Genomic DNA, 27,866 nt, shown 5'->3' on the forward strand with positions numbered 1-27,866 from the left:
CTGATGAGCTGTGGGGGGCAGGGCATTCAGGGCCCAAGGAGGAGCATGTGCCCGGCCAGAGAGAAGTGGGATGGCCATTTCCTGACAGCACAGGTGTCCCTACTGTCTGGTGTCCAATATGGTAGCCACTAGCCACATGGAGTTACTTAAATTTACATTAAAAAAACTAACAATTCACTTCTCACTAGCCCTATTTCGAGTACTCAGCAGCCTATGTGGCTAATGGCTACTGTATTGGACCTCTCAGCTTCAGAACATTTCCATCATGTCAGCAAGTTCTACCGGAGAGCGCTGCTCTAGACTCCAGGCAGCCCCGGAGGCTGACCTGGAGTCTGAGGATCAATAAAATCACAAATCGAGAACGGAGCCCCAGTCCCAGATTCTGAATGACATCTGAGCAACGGACACTGCTTCCACGGGGACAATGTCAAAAGACGGAGGCCCATGCGGGGCTGGGACAGAAAAGGGCTTGAGAGGCGTGTTAACTAAATCAGTGCTTGAAGAGCAACTTCTCTTTGGCAATTCTTGCTGGTCTGACAGGCTCCTGCCGAATTACATCACTTCCTAAAAAACAGGCAAACACCTCTGCTTCAAGTCAGCACCGACCCAAACAAGCAGGAAACAGGAAACGTTTACGTTTCTGCGGGGCTGAAACTGCGCGCAGCATCACGATGCCGGGGCGCGCGTATCCCGAGGCTCGCCGCGCCGCCCTCATCTTCGCCCTGGTCATCGCGTTCCTCCCCACCCGCCAGGCGCAGGGTAAGCACCCCTAGGCTTTCCACTCCAGGCGAGGAGGATAATGAACTCTTGTCTCGTGCCGAGGCTACAGAACTCTGCCGGGGAGGGTAACACCCAGAAAAAACTAAGCCTTCCTGTGAAAAAAGTGGAGAAAAGTCGAACTGTCTTTTTTGGGGGGAAGGAGGGAGGAGGGACTTGGCTTCGTTTGCAGCCGGCTAATCCAGCTCCAGCTCACTCACTGAATTGACCCCCTTCCCGCAGTCTTTGTTTTCTAAGATGTAATTTACCGGTCCCAGTCATTTACCGGCTTTAATGGGCATATTAAGAAAATGATCAACTCTTTGGCAGTTCCTGTAAAAGAACGTTTCAATCAGCTGAAACAGAGAAATTATGAATTTACTTTTAATAATGTGGGCTGAGAAGTCTGCTGGTTCCAAAAATTCCTGGAAAACTGGGGTATGGACATTTACTACTGGAAAGTGGACTAAAGAAACACCGTAATTAAATTTAAAAAAAAGTAAACAGGAAATTATCTGAGGAATTACCAGGCATCCACTGTAATTTATTAAGTCTTTCATCTGCTTTCCTTTGATCTTGTTACTTTGGGAGAGATTTTCTTTGCATCGATTGCGACAAATGAAGCTTTGTTTTAAAAAGTAATGTGACAAAAAAAAAAAAGTAATGTGACTGTAGTGAATCAAAGGTACCAGAAAAGACAAAATATTAAATCTCATAATTATGAGCTAAGAGCAGCCATTGATTTATACCCTGACAACAAGTACGATCACCCTCCATTGCCTCTTACAGTTGTGTGGATTTGCCCTTGGGTAAGTAAGCTAGTTGCCTGTGGTTCCTGTTAGTGAACACTGCCTGCTGCTAGTGTAGAGCTGTACTGGGGGTGCAGCTAGACTGAGTGTACAGCTGTGCTGGGGGTGCAGATGAAGAAACTGAGGTGGAGGAAGGTGAGACCCACCGACAGTCGGCTCTCCTGATTTAGACTCCAGGGTCTCCCCTCTCCCCGCAGGGGATCGACCACGCCCCCTGCCCGGACCTCTGGACCATATTCCTTTCCCTGAGGGGCGTCCCTCAGCACCCACGGGAGCAGGGCCCAGCCACCCCTCTTCACCCCTTTTAACTCTCACAGCCACCACACTTGCCTCAAACACGCTCCTGAGAATGACATTTAACCTGCCTGAGTAGTTTCTTGAGCATCTGAAAATGATTGACTCAAAGTGTCTGCAATTCAGGAGATGCAAAGGACTCAGTGAAAGGTGTCCCTCTGAGACCCGTATCTGATCAGTGACTCTTCCCCTGAAAGAGCTCCAGTGGCTCCTCATTTATGGCCCCTAGCCTCTCACTGCAACCTCCTTTCCACGGTATCTCCTTCTGTCTCCCTTCTGCTCCCCAGCTGCAGCCCCTCAGTCACGGTACAGAGTGTATGCTCCAGGCCTCTGGGGCTCTGGCCACAAGTGATGACAAGTTCCATTTTTTTTCTACTGAATGAATGCCTATGCCTATGCCTATGCTCAGACTGAATGTTACCTCTTCTTTGGTGTCTCTCTCACTGCCCCTTCCCTGGCACGCTGCCTGTTATGCCCCCAGAGACCTAAACTTCTGTAAACCCAGCCAACCACCTGGAATCATAACTGTGTCTATGTCCATGCCTCCCACCAGGCTGTGAGCACCTCCAGGGAAAAGAAAATCCCCTTTTGTTCACCTTTGATTTCCCCAAATCTTGTAAGGGGTCAACATAAATTAGGAACTCAGTTATTCCTGATAAATACTAAAACCGTCCTAGAATGGATATGAGACTGATCACTAAAGACTGATGAGCTCCTGAGAGCAGGTAGTGTTAGGATGTCAGGAGAAGTGGAAGATGCAAAGCTGCATTTCAGGGGAGCACAGGGATTATCTGAATCATCCCACACACTCACCTGTCTCCATTCCCAGTGCCTGAAGATGCAAAACTGCCCACTTGCAAGCAGCTGTATAATCAAAGCTTATTACCTTGAGATTAGCCAAGGGAAAGGCTGTTCTAAATTAAGGACTGAATATATATTGTAAAATTAAATAAGGTATATCCTTTTGAGCGAATGGTGCCTAAGACTTTAGGACGTGAGTTCGTTTAAAGGTGTCACCGTTGTATCTATTTCTTTGAATTCTTCAAAAAATACCTTGGAGATGTTTGGTAAAAGAATCCGAGCTACTGAACAGCCTGATTCTCCTTTGCAAGCATAATCCAGGTTTATCTCAAGTCAAGCCTTTATTAACCACAAATAGGCAACATTATTTAATAACTGCAGTTACCTGAGACCAGCATCATTATGGTTGAGTCAGCATCTTTTTTGCTTTATGTAGATAGAGAGTCTGGTGCAGAACTGATTACTATCACAAGTGAAATAATCCACTTAGAAGTGAGAGAAATGAGAAAATAGCTTTTCTGGGATTTTGACAAAACAGATGAGAATAATTAAAGAAAAGCTCTGGGCCTAGGTGTCTTGGCCAGTGTAGGATGCTAAGAAAGTTCAGACTCAAGGCAACATTCTGCCTGTGGAATGAAGGGCCACCTCATTCCTTACCCTGTGCCCTCTCAGTGTCAGCTTAACACTATCAGAAAGCTAAAAGCAACTTCCAGATACCAAAAGCACGGGATTTATTAGCTGCTAAAAGCAGAACGGTCTGTAGAAAAAAGAGCAAAAAGTCATAAGGCAGAAATAAGGCCTCTGTAACTGTTTTGGTGACCAGAGCTAAACATGGAATTTGACAGAGGGGACTAGGAGATTTTTCTGGGCTGTTTCAGAACAGTAAGGATCATATAATTATTGGACGAACCTTCAGAAGAAGAGAAAGAAGAGAAGAAAATACGGGTTGCAAAGATGAAACTGCACTTTCTGATACTGTTCTTATTTCAGTGAATGTGACTGCCACCTGCTATTTCCTGGGACAGTCCCAATTTCAAGTAGTAAAAATGATGATGGCCAACATAGATACTGCTCAGTATATGCCTGTTCTGAACACAGGACCAACTCATTTAATTCTCATAACAAATCTTATACAGTGGCTACTATTATTCCTATTTTACAGATGAGAAAACAGGCACAGAGGGGTTAACTGACTTGCCCAAGGTCACACAGCTAAGTAGTGGATCTAAGTAAGATTCAGCCTCAGGAGTCCACGCTCTAACAATACACTGTATTACCTCTGGGTTTTCAGGTTCTGTGTCTAGTTTTAGGTTTGGAAAAGTATGTCTCTGGTGCCTTCCTGACTGTGTAGGTGTATCACACAAACTCTTGGCTGGGCTGTAAGTTTATCACATGTTCATAAAGGAGCTGTATTTGTTTGATTGGGTCAGAGACTGGCTGACAGGAAAAGGGATAGTGGAGTTGGGTTAAACTTTGGCCTGTGGAGGGGAAGGGAGAGGCTGAAAGGTACAGAGTGAGCAACAGAGAATCTGGGGATTAGCATAGTTAAGACCAGAAGCAGGAAAAACAGAATGTTGAAGTCACTGGGTAAGAGGCTTTGGGGTGTGGGAACCAGGGAGAGAAAGCCCAGCCTTCTGTCAGGCAGAGTCACTGCCGTGGGAGAGCCCTGCTAAGAACTGACCCCAAGGACCAAACAGCCCTCAGGGCCAAAAAGAAAAGAAAAAAAACAAACAAGCAGAGAGGGTTTTATTAAGGCTTAAAGTTCTTCTGTGTCTAAAAGGCTGACCCAGGAAACCAGGAGAGGGCAGGACTTTGGCTGGGATAGGCTCAGTTCTGTAAAGAAACAGTGCAACCTGCAATTTGCCTACCTGTGTATATAGTTTGCACCACCCTCAACTGTTGGCAAAGATGTGGAGAAACAGGAACTAGGCACCGCCCATGGGAGGGCAGATCCATGCAGTCCTCTAGTGTCTCCTGCTGCTGAACCCATGCATTGGGCTTTGTATTTAAGTTACCATATTTTTCATTTCTAGAAAATCCTAGAATATTGTACAATATATAGAGAGAGTCTTGGTTTTATTTTTCCTTATTTATTCCTTCTTCTATGTCTTTAAACATACTATTCACTATTTGATAATTTTTATCTGAAGTTTATGTAGATCGAATCTTGTTGCTTCTTGTATCTGTCACCTCCCATCATGATGAAAATCTTGGGGGAATTAGGGCAAAACCCAGCACACAGAGCTTGGCCCACCCTATTTAACAGAACCCCAGATTTTCTGATCCTGTCACCAAGCTACTGTAAATACTTTCCCAGGGCAGCCTCAGTCCTGTCACCACAAACTAGGGTTTGGAAGAAACTCAGATAGGGGTGTGCTCTGGGCTTGAGGAGAGCGGGTGCTTGGACCTCAGGCTTAAACCCCAGCCTCGGGTTGGGGAGAGGGAGACCTCAGGGACCAGCCTCCAAGAGCTGTGTGAGGTACCAAAACCTCATTAGAGGTGCAGGCCAGCAGAGGCAAGCTGGTAACCAGAAGCAGGTGACCAAAGAGACCAAAGTGACTGCCAAGGAGAACGAAGTAGACAAAACCAAATTCAAAACCAGGCCGTGGGTCAGGGGTCCACAGTGTCAGGATGATGGTGAGGTCAGCCTGGGGGAAGTGCAGCTGACTTTGAACTTTGCCAGAATCACTGCAGCTGCTTTTCGTTTTTCTTTCTTTCTTTTTTAAAGCCATGAACTGGTGTTTTAGCTTTCACTTTTGACCCAGTAGGTGGACAGGAATGCCTGAGAGTACTATATAGCTTCTCATATCCTGTGGGATTCGGGCAAGTCCCCATAGGTGGGTAGGTATGGCTCTGAATTTAAATTTCCTCTACAAGTTTTTTTTTTCTTTCTCCATATTTTCTGGGCCCTTGGGATTTCCTTGCTTTTTTGTTATTTCTTTATACATTTAAGAAGTTGTTTCTTCTATTTCATCCAGTATTTCTAGGTGCTGCATACTGGGCGAATTTTTCAGGTTACTAACTATATGAGGTTATTGGAAAAGGAATTTTTTTCGATACAACCATTCTGGAGAACAATCTGGAAATATTTAGTCAACTGGAGATGTCCATACCCTACAACTACAACAGTTCACTGTCAGATCACTCACAAATGTACAACCGCAAAGGGTCATGGCCAAGGATGTGGATTGTAGCATTGTTTGTAAAAATAGAAACAATCTAAATATCTATTAACAAAAGAAAAATCCATGAAACTTGGTATAGTCACAGAATGAGATATCATAGAGCAGGTACACTTAATGAACTACAGCCAAATGTATTAAGATAAATCAGTCTCAAATGTAATGTTGACCAAAAAACCAGTGGAAGATTAATAATTACAGAATAATTACATTTATTTAAAGTTTTTAAAACACTCCAAATTCTGCTTCTATTGCTTAGGGACACGGGTGTATTTGGAAAGTGTGGGACTGATCCGTGTTAATTGAGGAGAGCGGGTAACTTGAAAGAGATTGGGGGAAGGAGGGCTTCAGCTGTGTTTACAATGTTATGTTTCTTTCAGAAAAATACATGGTGGTCCAGGGTCAGCAAACCCAAGAATCATGGGCCAAACTCAGCCAGCTTCCTGCTTTTTTCCAACGCTTGAGCTAAGAGTGGTTTTTATATTTTTAATGGTTATATAAAAACAGATAATAGCCTGTATTTTGCCTCTTGGCCCACAAGCTCTAAAACAGTTACTCTCTGGCCTGTTAGGAAAAAGTTTGCCAACCTCTGCTCCAGTCATTATGGGGAAATAGAAGATAATTAGGGTGGGTCCCCTGTTATTTGTTACATTCGTCTCTATTCCCTTTGGTAGGTATACGTTCATAATGAAAAGTGAGAGAGCCTGTAGCTCTTTTCCAGCTCTCCTGAGTCCCCGCGAGCTCTCCTCCCTCTTTCTTTTCTATAACTCCCAGTCTCTTTGAAAGACAGCCAACACATCTTCATTTTCACTCTCCGTTCACTTCTCAACCCCCTGCGATCTGGCTGCCATGTCAAGCACCGCACTCAAATTGCTCTGTCTGGGTCACCAGTGCCTTCTAATAGCCGAACCCGAAGGACCCATTTCCATCTTTATCTTCTGTTTTTCTCTGTAGCACTTAACATAATCAATTATTGAAACCCTCCTCTTCCTTGGGTCTTATGAGGCCATTTTCTTCTTGATCTCCTAGGACTCTGATTGTTCCTTTCCCGTTTGGAGTTATGAATCTTTCTCTTCCACCTGTTCCTTTTGTATTTATCTTTTCTTTTCTCACTCCTTACATCATCTCAGGGTCGTGACACACTTTCATCGTTTTTATCTCCCTCCTAGGCTGATGGTTCCCCAAATCACTCCAATCAGGGATGTCTGTTTGGCTCCAGCCCTACATATTCATCATCAGTCTTCCTTGGAGACGTCCCAGGAGCCCTGGGCTCAGCTTGGCCAAAACGGAACTCTTTCTCTGCTCCCTACTGGTTTAGGCCCTTCTTAGCTCTCACCTAGGTTACTTCATTAACTTCTTAACTAGTCTCTTTGCCTTTAGTCTCTTCTCCAACCCAATTTCACATAACCTCCAGAGTGATGGTTCGCTAACAAAACTGTGATTATTTTTCTCTTGTTTTCACCCCTTCAGTGGTTTTTCATTTCCTTCGGATAGATTCCAGCCCCCTCAGCCTCATTACGAGGCCCCTTGTAAGCTTGTGCTGTGTTCCTTTCCTACTAGACACTTCCCACCATGCATCCTATGATATAAGTACTTGAATGTGCCAACCTCTGTCGGGCCACGGAGCTTTCTATAGCTGTGCTTCAGCTGCAGTGCCTTCCTTGCCATCGTTGCTTGACGAACTCCTGAGATTCAACTCAGTGGTCACCTCCTCTGGGAAGTTCTCCTGAATCCTCCACCCCAGATGCAATGAATGCCTTCCCCTCCCATATCCTCATGATGCTCTGTGCCCAAACATATTATGGCTTTTATGAAACTGTAATGTAATTATTGATTTGTATGCCATTGTCCCTACTTACCAGTCACTTCCCAGGGAGGTTGGGGCCTGGTCTCATTCACCCTTACGTCTCTAGAATAGTTCCTGGTACATGACAGGCACACAACTCACTGACTAAAGGAATGAATGACATGAAATTTATTCTATAGCCCAAGACTTACTTGTGTTTGTGACAAAATTATAATCATTTCAATAATGCAATGAAACTGTGGTGATACCTGGATAAATATGACTTTTCGTTAATCCAGTTTTATTTTGTTCTGAAATGTTAAAAGTCTCCCAAATCATTTTGTGTGTGAATAGTTCAGTTCTGCCTCCTCAAACCAAACAGGGAACAGCTATAGCTCCCTCTCCTGTAGAGAAAGCTACATGGCTGTACCTATGAGTAGTTCCGAGAGAGCCTTCTGTCCATCTCCCTCTCAGAATATAGAGGAAGTTCAGACCCAGTAGATAGGCATTGAGCAGCATGACAATTCGCAGAAAAGCCAGGTAGTTGCAGACATTTTGGGGAAGTACTTTTTTTTTTTTTTACATATTTATTTTTGTATTTATTCATTTGGCCGTGCCCCGCGGCATGCTGGATCTTAGTTCCCCGACCAGGGATCGAACATGTGCCCCCTGCGATGGAAGCACAGAGTCCTTACCACTGAACCACCAGGGAAGTCCCTGGGGAAGTATTTTTGAAAAAAAAAAGGGGAATATTAGTTTCATAGACATGAAATTTCAAGCCAGTAAGAGCTGATTTGAAAACTTGAAAAAAAAAGTTATGTAACATAAAAAGAATAGAAAAGTCTGCCTCTGGTGCCTAAGACAGCATAGAAGCATTTCCCGAGAAATTAGAGGAGGTGGTTGGAAAGGAGAGCTATCCACCCCAGCAGGATCTCATGGGTTGTGGTGTTTTGCGTTTGCTTCCTTAAAACAAAACCAACGAATCTAGTTTTTTTGGTGCAATCTGAATTGTTTTCTATGTTTCTTTATTTTATATGAATTAAAACAATCTTTATTATTTCTTATTTCCCCACCCCACTGTGGCATTCAGAAACAGGAGTCTACTTGTTAGGAGGGTTTGTTGACATTTTTTTCCCCTGACAACACTGTTTATTAATTTTAACATCATTTATTCTTTTCTAAAAATTATGCTTATTTATTTGTCTATGATTCAGTTGGCCAGATTTAGCAAATAATATAAAACACTCAGATAAATGTAAATTTCCAATAAACAAAAATTTTTTAGTATAACTATTGTACATCCCATGCAATTTAATGTAAGTATACATAAAATATTGCATGGGACACATTTATACTAAAACATTATTTGTTGTTTACCTGATATTCAAATTTAACAGGTGTCCTGTATTTTATCTAGTAACTCTATTTATGATTATGATGATCTTTTGGCAGGCAAAGACCATTGCTGTATTGGTGCCTCACTAAGACCAGACACATTTTGGCTATGTAGCCAGTTAACAAATATTAGAATATCTAAGTTGAGTCCTAGATCAGTCATTCAAATATCAAGGAATTATCACTAAAAAATAAACAAACAAACCAACCCCTGGTGATAAAGTAGACTAATACTAGGAATCCAAGAATGGATCAACTTTAGAGAATCTATTCATGTAATTTGTGACATCAAAAACTAAATGAGAGGGACTTCCATGGTGGCACAGTGGTTAAGAATCCGCCTGCCAATGCAGGGGACATGGGTTCGATCCCTGGTCCGCGAAGATCCCATGTGCCACAGAGCAGCTGAGTCTGTGCATCACGACTACTGAAGTCCATGCGCCTAGAGCCCGTGCTCCGCAACAAGGAAAGCCACTGCAGTGAGAAGCCCACACACTGCAAACAAGAGTAGCCCCCGCTCAGCTCACCGCAACTAGAGAAAGCCCATGGGCAGCAACCATACCCAACACAGACAAAAATAAAACAAATGAATGAATAAATAAATTTTTAAAAAACTAACTGGGAAAAAAGTCATGGGATTGTATTAATAAATGCAGAAAAGAGGTTGACAAAAGAGAGTGAGAATAGCCCAGAAGCTCAAGCTGCGATACTGAAATTGTGAGGACTTAGATGGATGGGCAAGGATCTTGGATGCAAGGGCAGGATTGATTCTCTTTGGAGGTAGAATCGGATCACAAGCCAGGCCAGCCTTAGAGACCTGCTAAGTGGCTTTGCTGACCCTAGAAAATCCCATCCACCGTTTTCTCCACTCAGATGCCACTTGGAAGACCTCACGAACTTGCTTCCTTCTTGAGCCTCCTGTAAGACAACTTCCAACAGCAAACACACTCTGGCCCTCTGCTGCCCCAAAGGCTGGCATGGAGAACTTTTGGTTATACCCTCCCCCCTTCCCTCCTGCAGCTCCTGGGCCCTCATATCTCCTTCCCCTGCCTTCCTCTTCTCTAATGATCGCAAGCATGCATCTACCATTTAGGTTTTGGTTTGTCTCTCCTGCAGTGGCTTCTGGTAACACTGAGCTTGTGCTGACCTGAGCAAGGAGGCCAGGCCAGCACAGAGACCTGTGTGACCTGCACCAGAGTTCCCCTCATTTATCCACCCAGAGGGAGGCTGACACAGCAGCCAGGGAGGGCAGGGCAGGTCGAGGAACATTTGTTTTCACGTTACTCTTTTACATTGTAATTTTGAAATTGGCTTCAAAAGAGAGTTAGAAATATAATAAAAGTAGTAATTATCATTACTAACCTGAATACTTTTCTATCACTTAATAATCTTTCTTTTTTCATCTTAAAGTATTTTTCACACTACTATATATAAAATAATCAACAAGGACCTAGTGTATAGCACAGGGAACTGTACTCAATACTCTGTAATAACCTATATGGGAAAGAATCTGAAAAAGAATAGAGGTATATGTATGTATAACTGAACCACTTTGCTCTACACCTGAAACTAACACAACACTGTAAATCAACTATACTCCAATATAAAATAAAAATTAAAAAAAATAAAGTACTTTTGTATCTATCATCCCACTGATGGTAGGAAGAAATTTTAAATGTTAAAAGTGTATTCTGTGTCATAAAAATATATACATTTCTTAAAACTGCGAGGTACTGACAGGCCAGGATAGGATTCCAGTGTTTGAAAAGGTACTCAGATGGTCAAAAATGCAGTTTCTCCAGGTGAGTAACTTCAAACCAGAGACAGCCTTAGGGTCTGGGCAAGTCTGCTTCGAAACAAGCAAGCTTTCTCTGAAAAATACACCAAATAAAAAGTATAAAATGAAAAATGCATCTGAGCATGTGGGCCTCCATGGTGGGACATGTTTTCCTTTCCTTTCTTTTTTTTTAATGTTATTGGCGTATAGTTGATTTAAAATGTTGTGTCAGTTTCAGGTGTACAGCAAAGTGATTCAGTTATACATAAACATATATCCAGTCTTTTTAAGATTCTTTTCCCATATATGTTATTACAGAGTATTGTGTAGAGTTCCCTGTGCTATACAGTAGGTCCTTGTTGGTTATCTACTTCATATATAGTAGTGTGTGTATGTTAATCCCAATCTCCTGATTTCTCCCTCCCCACCACGTTTCACCTTTGGTAACCATAAGTTTATTTTCAATATCTGTATGTCTGTTTCTGTTTTGTAAATAAGTTTGTTTGTATCATTTTTAAAAATTAGATTCCACATATGAGTGATATCATATGATAGGCATGTTGTAATCTGATAGTAAATTGCAATTGCAGGGTGCTTCTCAAGGCAATGGGGTAAAACACAATGGTGCTTCACAGGTGCTTTCCAGAGCAGACTATTGTATGAAAGCCTTTTATCAGATGACCCTGCTCAAAATAAGCAAAAGAGGCATTTCTTAATGATCTTCTACATAAGGCATTGCCACCTTTCGTCGTCTGATGGCTGAAGGGAAAGGGTGTACGAAACACAGGCACTACTTTACCTAGGCTGCCCTTCGGTGCTTACAATCTGCCACTAACCTTCGCTGATTTTGCACTGAGCCTGTTCACCCAACTATTTATAATGTCAGAAAAAACATACTAAGTGAACATATTCACTTAATAAAGATGGTCAGATGCCTAGTACAACAGAGCTTACAGAGGAAATAACAGTCCACCCCCACTAGTCCTGCACCCCAGAGAGAGTTCAGGTGCCTGGACTATACACGTGAGGAACCCTGTGACACACCTGATTCCAAAACCAAAACCAAAACCAGCAAACAAAAAGAAAACCCAAAAAGCTAGAAACGTGAAATTTCATCATTAGAGATTCTTATCTTTTCACTAAACAATTCCTCTCATTTCCCAGTGTTTTCTTTAAAATTCAGACAAGTTTTTGAGACAACCACCGTAGATCCCTTTTCTCTCTGTGACTAAGAACACACTGTGTGTGTTCCTGGAAGGGGGTTAGGTTGATTGAGGGAGGAAGATATCAGTCTCTTGATAAAAAGGCGAGAGGCCTGTCTAGCACTTCACCTCCGGCTCATCTGGCCTTTTTCCTAAATAGCTGTTCAGTGAACAGCAACCATACAGCAGACACGGTTCCCGGGGCTGGAGATAGAGACAGAGCAGAACAAAGGAGGACACAGACAATAAGCAAATAGTACAAGGAGGAAATCATTTCAGGTAATTAACAGCTCATAGTACTGTTTCAAAACCAAGTAAACTAGAGAAAGGGCAGAACCCTTCAGAGCTCCCCCTGTGCCTTATGCAGGATGGTGTCCCAGTGGCACCGTCTGGTCCACGCCAGCACCCCAGCACCGAGGAGGTGGTCCATTCACTCGGCGTTAGTACCCCCTGCATCAGCACCGTCATCCTCCTGCAGCCCAGCTTGGGCCTGGGGAGTCTGGTTTGTTTGTTCCTGTTGTATTCCCGTTTTACCCCTGGCCACATCACAATCAGATGTCACAGATACTGAACAACTGATTTTTGTAAAAAGATGTCAGGGCTTCCCTGGTGGCGCAGTGGTTGAGCGTCCACCTGCCGATGCAGCGGACCGGGTTCGTGCCCCGGTCCGGGAAGATCCCACATGCCGCGGAGCGGCTGGGCCCGTGAGCCATGGCCGCTGAGCCTGTGCGTCCGGAGCCTGTGCTCCGCAACGGGAGAGGCTACAACAGTGAGAGGCCCACATATCGCAAAAAAAAAAATGTCAGAGTTGAAGAGATAGACTGCTTGACAGGTACATGCACCTATTTTTGTTGTTGTTGTTGTTAAAGTATAGTTGATTTACATTATTATATTAGTTTCAGGTGTACAGCATAATGATTCAGTATTTTTATAATTATTCTCCATTACAAGTTATTACAAGATAATGGCTATAATTCCCCATGTTGTACAATATATCTTTGCTGCTTATCTGTTTTATACATAGTGGTTTTCATCTCCTAGTCCCATATCCCTAATTTGCCCCTCCCCCCTTCCTTCGCCTCGCTGGTAACCACTAGTTTGTTTTCTGTATCTGTGAGTCTGTTTCTGTTTTTCATATAGATTCATTTGTATTATTTTTTAGATTCCACATATAAGTGATCTCATACAGTATTTGTCTTTGTCTGACTTATATTCACTAAGCATAATATTGTCTAGGTGATTCCATGTTGCTGCAAATGGCAGAATTTCATTCTTTTTTATGGCTGAGTAGTATTCCATTGTATATATTGGGTGGGCCAAAAACTGTCTTCAGTATTTTAAGTAAAAATAAAAGACACATTTTTTATTTTCACCAAGAACTTTATTAAACAATGTATTCATCCTTTTGTTCCACTACTTTCTGCCATTTTTCAGGCAATTTCATAATTCCATCTTCCCAAAACTTTTTATCTTTTTGAGCAAAGAACTGTTCCTGGTGCCTTTTACAGTCTTTCAGGGAATTGAAATTTTTTCCATTCAAAGAATTTTGTAAAGACTGAAATAAATGGAAATTCGAAGGTGCAATGTCTGATGAATAGGTGGATGAATCAGAACTTCCCAGCCAAGCTGTAACAGTTTTCACCTGGTCATCAAACAAACGTGCGGTCTTGCATTATCCTGATGGAAGATTTTGCCTTTTCTGTTGACTAATTCTGGACGCTTTTCATCGAGTGCTGCTTTCAGTTGGTCTAATTGGGAGTAGCACTTACTGGAATTAATCATTTGGTTTTCCAGAAGGAGTTCATAATAGAGGACTCCCTTCCAGTCCCTCTATACACACAACATCACCTTCTTTGGATGAAGATTGGCCTTTGGTGTGGTTCATGGTGGTTCATTTCGCTTGCCCCACGATCTCTTCCGTTCCACGTTATTGTTCAGTATCCACTTTTCATCGCCCATCACAATTTGTTTTAAAAACAGAATGTTTTCATTACTTTTCAGTAGAGAATCGCATGCGGAAATATGGTCAAGAAGGTTTTCTTCGGTTAACTTATGTGGAACCCAAACATCAAAGGAATTCACATAACCAAGCTGGTGCAAATGATTTTCAATGCTTGATTTGGATATTTTGAGTATATCAGCTATCTCCTGCGTGGTATAATGTTGATTGTTGTTAATCATTGTTTTGATTTGATCACTATCAACTTCAGCTGGTCTACCCAACTGTGGAGCATCGTCCAGCAACAAATCTCTGGCATGAAACTTTGCAAACCACTTTTGACACGTTTGATCAGTCACAGCACTTTCTGCATACACCGCACAAATCTTTTTGTGTGTTTCAGTTGCGTTTTTCCCTTTCTTGAAATAATAAAGCATAATATGCTGAAAATGTTGCTTTTTTTCTTCCATCTTCAATATTAAAATGACTACACAAAAATTCACCAATTTTGGTAAGTCTTTTTTAAAATGCATGCTGATATGACAGCTGTCACTATACAATCTAACAAAACTGTTTTGAATGAAGTTAAAGACAACCAAGTGCTGCTGGAGCCATCTTGAGGAAAAAACTGAATGAAACTTTTGGCCCCCCCCAATATTTACCACATCTTCTTTATCCATTTATCTGTTGATGGACACTTGGGTTGCTTCCCTATCTTGGCTATTGTAAATAGTGCTGCTGTGAAGATTGGGGTACATGTATCTTTTTGAATTAGGATTTTCATTTTTTCTGGATACATACCCAGGAGTGGACTTGCTGGATCATGTGGTAGTTCTGTTTTTAGATTTTTTTTTTTTTTTTTTTTTTGCGGTACGCGGACCTCTCACTGTTGTGGCCTCTCCCATTGCGGAGCGCAGGCTCCGGACGCGCAGGCTCAGTGGCCATGGCTCATGGGCCCAGCCACTCTGCGGCATGTGGGATCCTCCCGGACTGGGGCACGAACCCGTGTCCCCTGCATCGGCAGGCGCACTCTCAACCACTGCGCCACCAGGGAAGCCCTATTTTTAGTTTTTTGAGGAACCTCCAGACTGTTTTCCACAGTGACTGTACCAATTTGCATTCTCACCAATAGTGTAGGAGGGTTCCCTTTTCTCTACACCCTCTTCAACATTTGTTATTTGTAGACTTTTTGATGATGGCCATCTGACAGGTGTGAGGTGATATCTCATTGTGATTTTGATTTGCATTTCTCTAATAGTGATACTGAGCATCTTTTCATGTGCCTGTTGGCCATGTCTATGTCTTCTTTGGAAAAATGTCTGTTCAGGTCCTCTGCCCATTTTTGGACTGGGTTATTTGTTTTTCGATATTGAGTTGTATGAGCTGTTTATGTATTTTGGATATTAACCACTTGTCATCCTATCATTTTCAAATATTTTCTCCCATTCCGTAGGTTGTGTTTTCGTTTTGTAGATGGTTTCCTTTGCTGTGCAAAAGCTTTTTGTAATTAGGTCCCATTTGTTTATTTTTGCTTTTATTTCTTTTGTATTAGGAGACAGATCTAAAAATATATTGCTACAATTTATGTCAAACAGTATTCTGCCTGTGTTCTCTCCTAGGACTTTTATGGTTTCAGGTCTTACATTTAGGTCTTTAAACCATTTTGACTTTACTTTTGTATATGATGTGAGGGGATGTTTTAATTTTATTCTTTTACGTGTAGCTGTCCAGTTTTCCCAGCACCATTTATTGAAGAGACTGTCTTTTCTCCATTGTATATTCCTGTCTCCTCTTAGATTGATTGACCATAGGTGCTTGGGTTTATTGCTAGGCTCTCTATTCTCTTCCACTGATCTACGTGTCTGTTTTTGTTCCAATACCGTGTTTCTATTATTCTGGCTTTGTAGTATAGTCTGAAGTCTGGGAGGGTTATGCTTCCAGCATTGTTCTTTCTCTTCAGGATTGCTTTGGCAATTCTGGGTCTTTTATGGTTCCATATGAATTGTAGGATTAGTTGTTCTAGTTCTGTGAAAAATGTCATGGGTATTTTGAGAGGGATTGCATTAAACCTGTAGATTGCTTTAGGCAGTATTGATTCTTCCAATCCAAGAGCATGGGATATCTTTCCATTTCTTTGTATCATCTTCAATTTCCTTCATCAATGTGTTATAGTTTTCAGAGTATAGGTCTTTCACCTCCTTGGTTAAGTCTATTCTGAGGTATTTTCTTCTTTCTGATGCAATTTTAAACAGCATTTTTAAAAACTTTCTCTTTCTGATAGTTCATTATTAATGTATAGAAATGTAACAGATTTCTGTATATTAATCTTGTATCCTGCAACTTTGCTGAATTCATTTATTAGTTCTAATAGTCTGGGGGTGGAGACTTTAGGGTTTTCTATATAAAGTGTCATGTGATCTGCAAATAGTGACAGTTTTACTCTTTCCTTCCAATTTCAATGCCAAAATACACCTTATTAATTTTGCTCCCAAAGGCTTCTTTCTGTGTAGGATTCCCCAGTCATCTTTAAAGCTAATAGGACTATCTTCATGAATAACAGCAAATTAAAGTCAATTGAATTATGATTTAACTCAGTAATTTTCAACCCAGCATAAATACTTAATGGACTCATCTAGGGAGCTTTAAAAACATTCCGTTGCTCAGGGCCACAACCTCCGATGTCCTCAAGTAACTGATCTGGGTGGAGCTTAAAATACCAGATGATGCTGGTGCACAGTAAGTGTCGTGAACAGCAATAGGTATGACTGATAATTAAACACAACTCCATGAGATTGTTTGGGCCACTCAAACCCATGGTTCTCCAGGTATGGCCCCCAGACCAGCAACATCAGCATTTTGTTAGAAGTGAAAGTTCTTGGCCTCATCCCAGACCTGCTAAATCAGAAGCTCTGGGGGTGGCGCCCAGCCATGTGTGTGGGATGAGCCCTCCCTATGATTCTGGAACACACCAGTGTGGGTGGACTGCTGGTTCAGACCTCCAAGCCTCTCTGCCAGCAGTGACCTTTGCTGGAGACGTGGTTTTTAAGTTCCAGCACAATCTCTGTTATTAATAAGTCCCTTATTCAAACTTATTTGAATAATAAGGCACGATTGTCACAGCTGTCTCTCAATATATCCCGGCCAGAGGCTCTCAGGGGTTCAAGACTTCAGTGATGATTTTTTTTTTTTTGCGGTACGCGGGCCTCTCACTGTTGCAGCCTCTCCCGTTGCGGAGCACAGGCTCCGGACGCGCAGGCTCAGCGGCCATGGCTCACGGGTCCAGCCGCTCCGCGGCATGTGGGATCTTCCTGGACCAGGGCACGAACCTGTGTCCCCTGCATCGGCAGGCGGACTCTCAACCACTGCGCCACCAGGGAAGCCCCTTCAGTGATGATTTTTAAACGATTGTGTTCTTGTGATAGAGTGGGCAGCTGCTGGGAGCTGGGATCCAAATCCCTGGCCTGATTCTCCTCCAGTTCACCAAGAAGGAACAGAGAGAAAGAGGGGTAGACAGGGGAGGGCCAGGAGCGGGCAGGGTCTGGAGCCCTGGTTCTCAGCCTTGGCTGCACACTGGACTCTGTGAAAGATACTGAGGCCTGGGTTCACCCCAGGTATTCGGATGTAATGGTTTGGGTGTGTGCCCTGGGCATTGGGAGGCTGGAAAGGGCCCCAGGTGACTCTAATGTACGGCCAAGGCTGAAAAGCACTGGAGGACTTCTTGGTTTGGTTTGATCTCTTCCTTCTAACATGAATCTCTTTGCTGTAGACAGAGGTACGGGGGAATGGAAAGTGGGCAGGCTTCTTGGGTTTGGTTTCTTGAGCATCTTGAAATCCATATTAAATCCAGTTTCTCCACCGAGCAGGACAGCATTTGAATACCTGACGCCTGCCGTGTTTTCTTCGTTTCACTGCCTGAATTATAAGATAGCTTCAACAGTCTGTGTATGGAGTCGACATAACAAGTGAAAGAATGGAGCGTCTGATTGAGGCCCAACATGCTTCCCGATATTCTGAGTTTAATCACATTCTCTCCTCATTGTTTTATTTTACATTGTAATATCAGTGTGGCAACCTTGCAGTTGCTATATAAGACTTTTATTTTAACTTTAAGGACTAGAGCTTGGTCGCACATTTGTTCCATTTTCAAAAGGAGAAGTCAGCTAGTTTGCTTCACCGAGAAACAGAGTCACTTCCACTGGGGGACGATGCTCGGAGTGGTGACAAAGGGGCGAGGTGCCCACCCAGTTGCTGGGCTGCCAGGCTCACCTCAAGCATTTTCCCTCTTTTCCCACTTATGAGGATGCCTCCCAGGGTCCCCACCAGATGTGTGAAATACGCATCCCAGCTGTGTTTGCATGGATATATGGTCAATAGTCGATTCTAAGTGACTCTCTACACTGTGCAGTTAATTATCTGGCCATTTTAGGATTAAAAGTAAAGGGAAGTATTGCAGCTTAATTTCATCACTCACATGACCACTCCCATTATCTGCTATTAATGCTCCATTATCTGAGCAGAGAGAGAGAGAGTGAAAGGGAGAATCCCGGGAGGTTTGCAGTGGGGTCACTGGAGAGAGCGTGACTAAGGCCCCTGGAGGGAAGAGAGGTCCCGGCAGACCCGCCCTCAAGCCCCTACACCAGTGCAGGCGGGGTTCAAAGCCACGCCCACTGCCCTTCACACAGCCCTTCTGCTTTCGACAATGGTCCTCCTTCTTTCTTCTGCTTCTTCTCTTGTGCACTTCTCTGGCTGCCGCCCATCTCTCCACTCTCACACTTGGTCCTCTTTCTATTTCTGCAGCTTCTTCAGTTTTACCACCCCCCAACCCCTGGCTGCACCCCTTTTTCCATGAAATATGTCCACATTTAGATAAGAAGACAAAATGAAGAAGTTATACCGGAAAGATTAGTCTCCTGGGCAACAGAGAATAGATCAGTCTAGAGATGGGGAAACAGAGTGGGCAGAGGACGGAGGAAATAGCAAACTACCAACGCCAGGCATGAGCGTGGGCCTTTGTGGAACACACAGCATTTTCACAGCTGGGATTCCTGTCCCCCTGGCGACTCACTCCTGGTTAGAGATGCCTGGCCCGCCCTGGTTTTCCGGCTCACCCTTTGATGACATTTGATGCTCTTGGCACAGACTCTTGGGCTGATCCCCAACATTTTCAACTTTTCCATCACAGACCCTCTGCGTACCCAGCCCTTCTCCAACTCAGTTTCTGCCAATTCTCATTGCGCAGGGACTGGCTGGAGTTGTCTTGGAGCAGTTGTGAGGGCAGAACCCCCAAGAGCAGTTTGGTGCTGCACCCAACCTCCTCTCCCTAGTCTGGAGATACACTGCAGATGTGCAAGCTGACAGGTGTGCAGGGGCCACTGTGGCAGCATCATGGGAAACACAAAAGAAATAACCTATAAATACAAAAGAAATAACCTAAGTCCCCATCAATAGGAATAGGTTGTGATATATACAAATAATGGAAGGAAAAGGCAGCTCTCTGTATACAGACAAGGAATAATCTTCAAGATCTAATTTTAAGTGAAAATAACAAGAGTCAGTACAATATATAAATTTTGCTACCGTTTGTGTTAAAAAAGGAAACAGGAAATGATACTTACACTTGTACATGCAGAGAGTTTTCTGGCAGAAACAGTGGTTACCTCTGGGGAGGAAAACTGAGTGGCTGGGGAAAGGGTGTAGTGAAATGTCCTCTCTGAGCTTAGTGCCATGTGTGTAGTGCCTGTTCAAAAAGTCTAATTAAAAACAAGATAAACGCTTTAGAATCAACACAGAGATGTGGAAATAGATGGGATCTTGGGTCTCATTCCTTAGTTGTACAGATTAGAACATTGAGCCCAAATTTCCATAACCACTAAGTGACTAGAACCCTCACTGTCACTGGCACCTATGCTCAAGGGAACGCAGCTTCAAAACCCTACATATCACATGCACGCCTATGTTCACAGCAGCACTATTCACAATAGCCAAGATGTGGAAGCAACCTCAACGTCCATCAACAGATGAATAGATAAAGACGATGCGGCATATATATACAATGGAATACTACTCAGCCATAAAAAAGAATGAAATGCCATTTGCAGCAACATAGACGGACGTAGAGATTATCATATTAAGCGAAATAAGTCAGAAAAAGACAAATATCACATGATATCACTTATATGTGGAATCGAAAATACGGCACAGATGGACTTATCTACAAAACAGAAACAGACTCAAAGACATAGAGAACAGACCTGTGGTTGCCAAGGGGGAGGAGAGTGGGGGAGGGAAGTATTGGGATCTTGGGATTAGCAGATGCAAACTATTATATATAGGATGGATAAACAACAAAAGGAAAGGGAGGGTTGGAGGCGAGAGAGGCTCTTCCCAGGTCACTGTATAGCACAAGGAACTATACTGAATATCCTGTGATAAACCATAATGGAAAAGAATATGAAAAGAATATATATATATTATATGTGTGTGTGTATATCTATATATCTATCTATCTATATATCTATCTATATCTGAGTCACTTTGCTGTACAGCAGAAATGAACAACATTGCAAATCAACTGTACTTCAATAAAATTTAAAAAGAACTCTGTGTATCAGTAGAGCCGACAGTGTAAATATCAGGGTTGTACCACAGGGCGAGACATTTGAGACTCAGTTTCTTTATTTGTACTGTGAACAATGAACTTGTTGTGAAGATAGTTAGATGGTGCATGTTTATCTTAGTACCTAGCATGTACTATCAGCATCTGATAAATGACTGTTATTTGTTATTTGGAGCTATTATGGTCTTGTTTGGGAACGGAGGGATGTGAGGAAGGATGTCACAGGAGCGTCTGGAGATGAAGGCTTGCAGAATAAAGAAAAATAAAACACACACAGAGAACCCTTGACTCTCATTTATTTAAATAGTCACTAGAGAATCAGAGAGAGTAAATGATGGTTAACATGGAAAACATATGTTATGGTGTGTGTAAGAGGGATATTGTGGAGAAAATTTCCAGTCCTTTTCACTCCAAAATGCCACTAAGAGCCACCTGTGACCAGCATTGTCCCTTGTGCTGAGAAATAAATGTGCACAACCCAGGACCATCTGTGTGCTTCTCTCCATTTCTCTTTCATGCCTGATTGTCCAAACACCCTCATTATTCTTGCTAGCTTATTTCCTTTCCCATTTTCTCCTCTTCTGGGGCAACAGGTCAAGTGTGACTCAGAGCTCTGAGTATTCTACTGGGAAATTGTTCGCCTTCCGTGGAGAGGCTGGAAAGATCCTGTTGTTCTGGGCAGCTCTGCTCACAGCTGCCTGGGCTGAGGAGCTTAGCAAGAGTCCAATGAGAGCCCCTCATTGCCTTTGTGCCAGAAATCCACCTTCCTGTAGGCTGAGGGGCAAGAACACAAGTTTCCCTCTCTTGGTTACCACTTCATGATTCATAATCATTCCATTCCTGTCTGATGGGAAGGAAAATATTGTGTGAGGTTCCAAGCTCAGGTTCTGCAATCATCCCTCCTGGGTTTAAATCTTCACTCCCCTGTGATAGCTTTGTGGTTGTGTGCTAGTTGTATAAGCTCCCTGCCCGGTTTCTATCTGAAAAAATGGTGGGGACAAAATGAGATAATCTGGGTACAAGGCAGAGCACAGGGCTTGGCTCTTAGTAAGTTATCTGAAAAGGTAACTTGAAATCATAGCAGCAGCTATAGCAGTAGCAGAAGTAAATAAACAGAAGAAATAAAAAGGAGGTCTGGTTATTGGAGGAAGGTCCATCAGCACTGACTTCAAGGAATAGGGCCATTGTCACCAACTGCATTTGTGTGTGTGCTACTACTCCCACTGCCCACCTGTCCCCCCCAAATGTATCCAGTCTTTGCTGGCCTGGGTTACCAGTGAAGAATGCTGTTTGGTCCCAGTAGTTCTGCAAGCAGGGTGATTTTAAGGAGGAGATTGTCCTGGTGGACAAATATCTTTTCCTGGTCCAGAGTGATATGTGATACATCAAAGCTTTTAACAAATGTGTGAATACGTCATTGACTTACCTTATTTCAAAGACATAAATATAGGGCAAAGTCACTTAACCCTGAAGGCAGAGGTCAATAAGTGGTAGATATTTTTTAATCCTGCTTTCAGTATATACACGAGAAGAACACCAGTTACTTAGACTCTGCAGTTTGTAATTGATTCTGAGGGTTTGGGGTGGCATTGACAGATATGATTACCAAGTGGATCCCCTGGCCTTCGGAGAAATTGAAGTGTTTCTATAACTGAAAAGTTAGACTGTGATCAAAAGAATACTTTTTAAATCATTGTCATGCAGTCATGTGGAGAGCTAAGGACTGAATTGACCCTGCCATGCCCAGTCGGTCACCCTCTGGGTGGTGGCCTAATGTGCCTGAACATGGCTTCAGGAAGTGGACATCTTCCTTTGCAGAGTAACTTTCACCTTAGAAAGAACTTTCACATAAATTATCCCATTGGATAAGTTGTCTGTAGCCTCAGCTCATATGCTGGTTTTCTCATTGGACCCCACCTGAATGATAGGCAACACTGTACCACGATGGGAAGAAAACCTGGGCTCTCCTGACCATGGTCACTACAGAGCCGGGTGAGGAAAGATTTTTCAAATAATCATCTAGCTACTAGTCTTTTCCTATCCTGTGATGAACCATGGATGTTTCCGAACGCAATCTGAAGTCCCAACAGAATAAACATGCATATAGCTTATTAATAGGGAAAGTTCTAAAGATGCATGTTATTCAATAAATTTAAATATTGGTGTAATTTCCTTAGTTTCTAAGGGAAATTCCCCTTGAGAATTTCACTGTACAAACGAGATACACATTATATTTTTATTTAGAGTCCAGGAGGATTTCTGTAGGATCATTTCAGAGACGACTTAGTTCTCTGCAGAACTGAGGCCTACACTGACATCTGATCAGTCACCCTGATTTCAAAGAATTCTTTTCCATTGGTAGGTAAACTTTTATTAAAAAAAAAAAAATTAGGACATAGTGCAATCCTTTTACCTAAAAGTGTTACGTGGCAAGCGCTTAACTCTCAGTAAAAGGGAATTTAGATTTATTCAGAAATGTTATTAAAATACCCTATAGGATAACCTGGAATATCGCCCTTGACACAACAAAGCTTCTCAACGCCCTTGGCTTAAGTGCGTCTAAACTGCCAGCCTTTGTGGGAGGTTTATCTCTGGGCTCTGATCCACGTTCAATATACTCCCAGGTTGAGCTCCATTTATGTTCGATCAATAGTATTCTGTGTCACACTGAACTGGAAGACCAAAGCCAGCGGATCAAGTTTATCACTGGATGCATGTCGGATAAATTTCAAATCATTGAAAACATACCATATTAACTTTGTCTCCATGACAATCTCAATTTTGTGTGTGTTCCCACAGAAATGGAAGAAACAGAACTGTCAACAGAATTGGGAAGCAGTGATGAAGAGGCTACAGTTCCGAGCATATTTGCTGCGGTGACCACAGAAATATTCCCTGTCAGTATGAGTCCTACCCTTATTAGTGAAGATGCAGGCCAATTACAGTTTATATTAATGGGGTTGATCCCAGTGCTTTTATTGGCCGTCCTACTTTTACCCGTGATACTCTTTGTAATATACCGTAAAAGAAAAAGGAATAAACAAGGTAAATATTTTGCCTGTTCCCATTTCCAGACAACTGCCTCATATGTTAATGAATAAATGATAAAACACAATACTTTTTGCTTCCACACAGAGCCTTCTAGCCGAGGATCTCAGAGTGCTTTACAGACAAGTAAGTATTATCCTAACACCTGCCTGGAGTTGGGATGGTGCGGGAAAAGAAACCGAGAGGTTTTTAAGTGAAGCAACTACGTAAAATAATACGTGATGAATGACTTGTTTCAATGAAGTTTTCCAGAGTTTATAAATGTCATATTCCTTCCTATTTAAAAAAAAAGAGAGAGAGAGAATGCTTTCAGCCTAAATTGAAAATTAAAATACACAGCTGCCATCTCTGTATCTAATCTAGATGAGGGCCCTGTGTAATTTTGGCCAATAGGTCAACGTAACATTTCCCGACCATTGGAGGAAACAGTTAGGCTGGTGAAGATGTGGGTCAGATTGCGGACAGGGTGGGAAGGCTGGAGTCCTTGGGCTCACCGCCACAAGAAGAGGATTCTTCCATCTGTGCTTTGTCACAGATACTGTTTTCTGCCCTATGCCCCATCCCCATTTAATCTTGAAAAGGCCTGGGTGAAGCATGATTCTTATTCCTATTAAATCTATGCTAACTTTTAGAATGAAATCCCTGATTGGCTAAAGATAACTATCATCAATGGAAAACTAATCTGATAGAACATCCCCAGGGTCAGAGATACACTCTGAGAGGATTCACTTCCAATGCCAGGACTATCAAATACTAGGTGTCGGGATAGTTCTGAGTCCAAAGCAGACTTGGTTTCTTTTGGCTTGTGCCGGTAAAAGTGACTCCAATTAGATTTTTTTGTTTGTTTGTTTGTTTTTGTGGTACGCGGGCCTCTCACTGTTGTGCCCTCTCCCGTTGCGGAGCACAGGCTCTGGACGCGCAGGCTCAGCGGCTGTGGCTCACGGGCCCAGTCGCTCCTCGGCATGTGGGATCCTCCCGGACCGGGGCACAAACCCGTGTTCCCTGCGTCAGCAGGCGGACTCTCAACCACTGTGCCACCAGGGAAGCCCCAATTAGATTTTCAAGTTGAAGCCTTTAGGGATTCCAAAAGTCACTCAAGGGTGATAAGATACATATTTATATGTGCATACAAAACTCACTCTGTGTACTTCACATCCACTAACAGGGCACCTCGGGCTTTGAGATCATGCCCTTGGCCTGCGGGCCCCCTCACCATCCTAGTACCAGGAGAGGCTTTAAGCTCTCGTGGAGCTGTAAATGGTCATTTTCCATTATGCCAGCAGGTAGGGCAAATGCGAGTCGGGAAGGAAGCAGAGAAGAGCATTACTTTTCATGGCAGGGTAATAGATTCCAAGAAAGTAGAAGATATACATATGTTTCTCCACTGCTTGCAATTTCAGGGTGACCTAATAACAGTCATCACGTGGGAGCTCCTTTGTAAGCTAGAGAAAGAGAAAAAGCAAACAGAGCTGCCTGGACCCGTTTTTTTTTTTAAGTAGGGAAAGTAAGAATTTCCTGCCCAAACCCTAACCTGTAGCTGATCTTACCTAATGTAGTCATGGGGTCAGGGAGAGGTCGGGGTTGACTAGTCAAATGGTCATGCTCTGAGGCTCTAAATCCAGAAAGGGACTTTTCACTGAATTTTATTTGGAGAATCTCAAAATTCAAAAGCCATTCACAAGTGAGAACTGACCTCAGACACGGTCCAGGCAGTATTTGCTGTTCCCTTTCCTGATGCCTCCATGCCTGACTGATGCTATGTCTTCTGTCTGGAATTTCCTTCTTTGTTGCTTGGCAAACTGCCACCCCCTTCTTCAATGCCCAGTTCTAAAGATTTTACGAAGAGCTGAGTAATCACACCCCAGGCAAAATTAATCACCACCTCTTGACTGTTCACACTTATTGTGCACAGTATTTACACTGGCATAAGTTGGTGACTTGCCTTTTTTTGGTCTCTCTTTCTTACGAGGTTATGTTCTCTTTAAGGTCCGAGAGAACTAAGAACTTGTCTTATTTATCTTGTTGAATAGTGTGGCAAGGACAGACTTTGGAATACTCTGCCTAGTTGGCTTTTGCCTTTCCTAGCTCTATGACCTCTGCTTCAGTTTCCTCATCTGTCAAATGGGCAAACTCAGCACCTACCTCATAGAGTTGTTGCGTGAATTAAGTGGATTCATCTGTTTAAAGCACTTAGAAAAAACAGTACCCAGCATATTGTGTCAGCTAATTATTATTATCCCTTTTATCTAACAGAATGCCTAGCCCAACACATATATTAGCTGCTCAATAAATGTGTTGCAGGAATGAGTTGATGAAAGAATGTTAGAACGTTTTTCAGAGAACACTTATTCTCAGAGGTAAAAGTAAATTTGCACATTATTCTTAATACAAATTGGCATATCGTTTTTACTTTAAATATGCCTCACTTTAAGAAAACACAAATGGAAAACTTAGAATTTCAAAGCAACTGCTTATCACCAAAGTTTTTGGTAAGGAGCGCTTTATTGGAATATTTTCTTTTACTTGCCACTCCTTTAATATAGATTCAGATGGTTAACTGATGACTCTCTCTTCAGACAGACTGACAGAGAAAATGTTCACAACCACTGCCCACTGAAGTCCCCCCATTCATATTTAGCATTATAACGCAAGTCAATAAAAGGAGAATATATTTAAATTAACGGAATTTGATTTAAATATATTTTTAATTTATTTTTCCAGGAAAAATAAAACTGTCATACTGCGTCAGACCAGCATTTTGCTTGGAAAGTTCCCAAAGGAATGTTTTGTGGGAGGGCATGGGTGATGTCTCAGGTTAGGAATAGACACGTTGTTTCTGTCCTCAGGTGAATAGAGCCTGCTCTATTCTTCCACACCAAGAAATGTCTTTAAATTTGACAACTGGGGAGCACTTGGCCAATATTTGTAGAAAGAACACTTCACCTGTTTGGAAATTACCTTTTTTCTTTGGGCCTGTCCGTTCCTTGTCCAGGAAAGGGAAGGCTGTGTAGTGACTTAATGTGCTATTGTCCTTTTCCCTAGACTTGCAGGCATTAGATTTGCAGTTGTTATTATTTAACATTTATTAGGTGTCCTGATGTGCTGCATCTCTGGGAAAGAGCTGCAGGGGAAACAGCTGGCAGTAAAGCATCCCTTTAAACAGGTTTTAACTACAGGACACGTGGCTGGGCTCAAGCTCCAGAAAGACTCTCTTGCTCACTGTTCAGCACAGAGACCAGATAAGAGAGCCGGTGTCCTGCTGGGTCCCCCGTCCCCACCTCTTCCCTGCAATCCTACCGTCAAGTGCACCCGGGAGTCTAGCCGGCAGGGGGCTTCGTGGGGCTAAGTGGGTGTCAGGGGGGAACTGAAGGAGGCGGAGGGAGTGTGGAGGCCGACAGGAAGTGGCAGGGCTGTGGGAGGGAAAATGGAATCAAGTGCGGGTCGTGGGTTGTGTGAGACCTGCGTCTGCCTCCCGGTGCAGAAGGAGTAGGTGGCTATTAATAAAGAGACAGAAGCCAGGTGGAGTGGAGCGGGCAGGGCCTGATCGCTGAGGACGGGTAATTGGTCTCCCTCCCAGCTTAATGCTCGGCTCCTGGGCGCTCTCCCAGATGTTTTCCCGTTGCCATGGCGACTGGGGCAGGGGTAATGGCCGTGGCGCAGGGGAGACGAGGCCACAGGAGGCTTTTTGCTCTCTTTGAATACTGATTACAGGAGCTTCGCGTTTGGTGCATCTGGAGCACTATTGTAATGGGTTTTTAAACTTTTCTGTCATCCGCATGCAGGGCTAGCTTTGACTCACCGCGAAGCCTGCGGGCACCCAGATTAGAAAGATAAATCCCCCCCCCCCCACGGTGGGGCTGTAAGGGGTTATTAAGCAGGGAAAGAGGGAGGGGAAGGCGGGAGGGACAAAACAGGGGCATTTTTATGGGTCACCTGTAGGGAGGTTCAGCTGTATAGGGGCTTTATTTATAGTAAAATCCCTTAAGGAATAGCCTGTACATTTTAGATGAAAAATGCATGGATATAAAATGAGATGAACATACTCCCCTTTCCCCAACTGAAGTGTCTGAGGAGTCAGGCACCTGCAGGAAGCTTCAGATTCCTACCGAGAGGCAGGAGGACACAACCTACAGCCCCTCGAAGGGAAGCAGTGATGGCATGAAACTGACATCTGTGCCCAACTTTCCTGGGTTAGCTGTGCCATTAAAGCTTGCCAACCCACAGGAAATTACAGCAGCTCCCGGCTGCCAGGAGCTCAGTT

General features: G+C 43.1%; 1 protein-coding gene across 1 annotated transcript in view; it reads left to right on the forward strand.

Moving 5' to 3' along the window:
* Positions 1–671: 671 nt before the first annotated feature.
* Positions 672–27,866, forward strand: part of TMEM154 (transmembrane protein 154) — a gene marked incomplete at its 5' end in the record, with an annotated part of 50,591 nt that continues 23,396 nt past the window's right edge. Inside the window, 3 exons of the mRNA XM_082838206.1 lie at positions 672–759; positions 23,357–23,602; positions 23,693–23,731. Coding sequence (XP_082694332.1) covers positions 672–759; positions 23,357–23,602; positions 23,693–23,731 — 373 coding nt within the window. The remainder of the gene's footprint in view (positions 760–23,356; positions 23,603–23,692; positions 23,732–27,866) is intronic.

Source organism: Leucopleurus acutus, assembly GCF_964270905.1.
Source record: "Leucopleurus acutus genome assembly, chromosome: 4".
In the NCBI taxonomy this organism is placed as follows: Eukaryota; Metazoa; Chordata; class Mammalia; order Artiodactyla; family Delphinidae; genus Leucopleurus; species Leucopleurus acutus.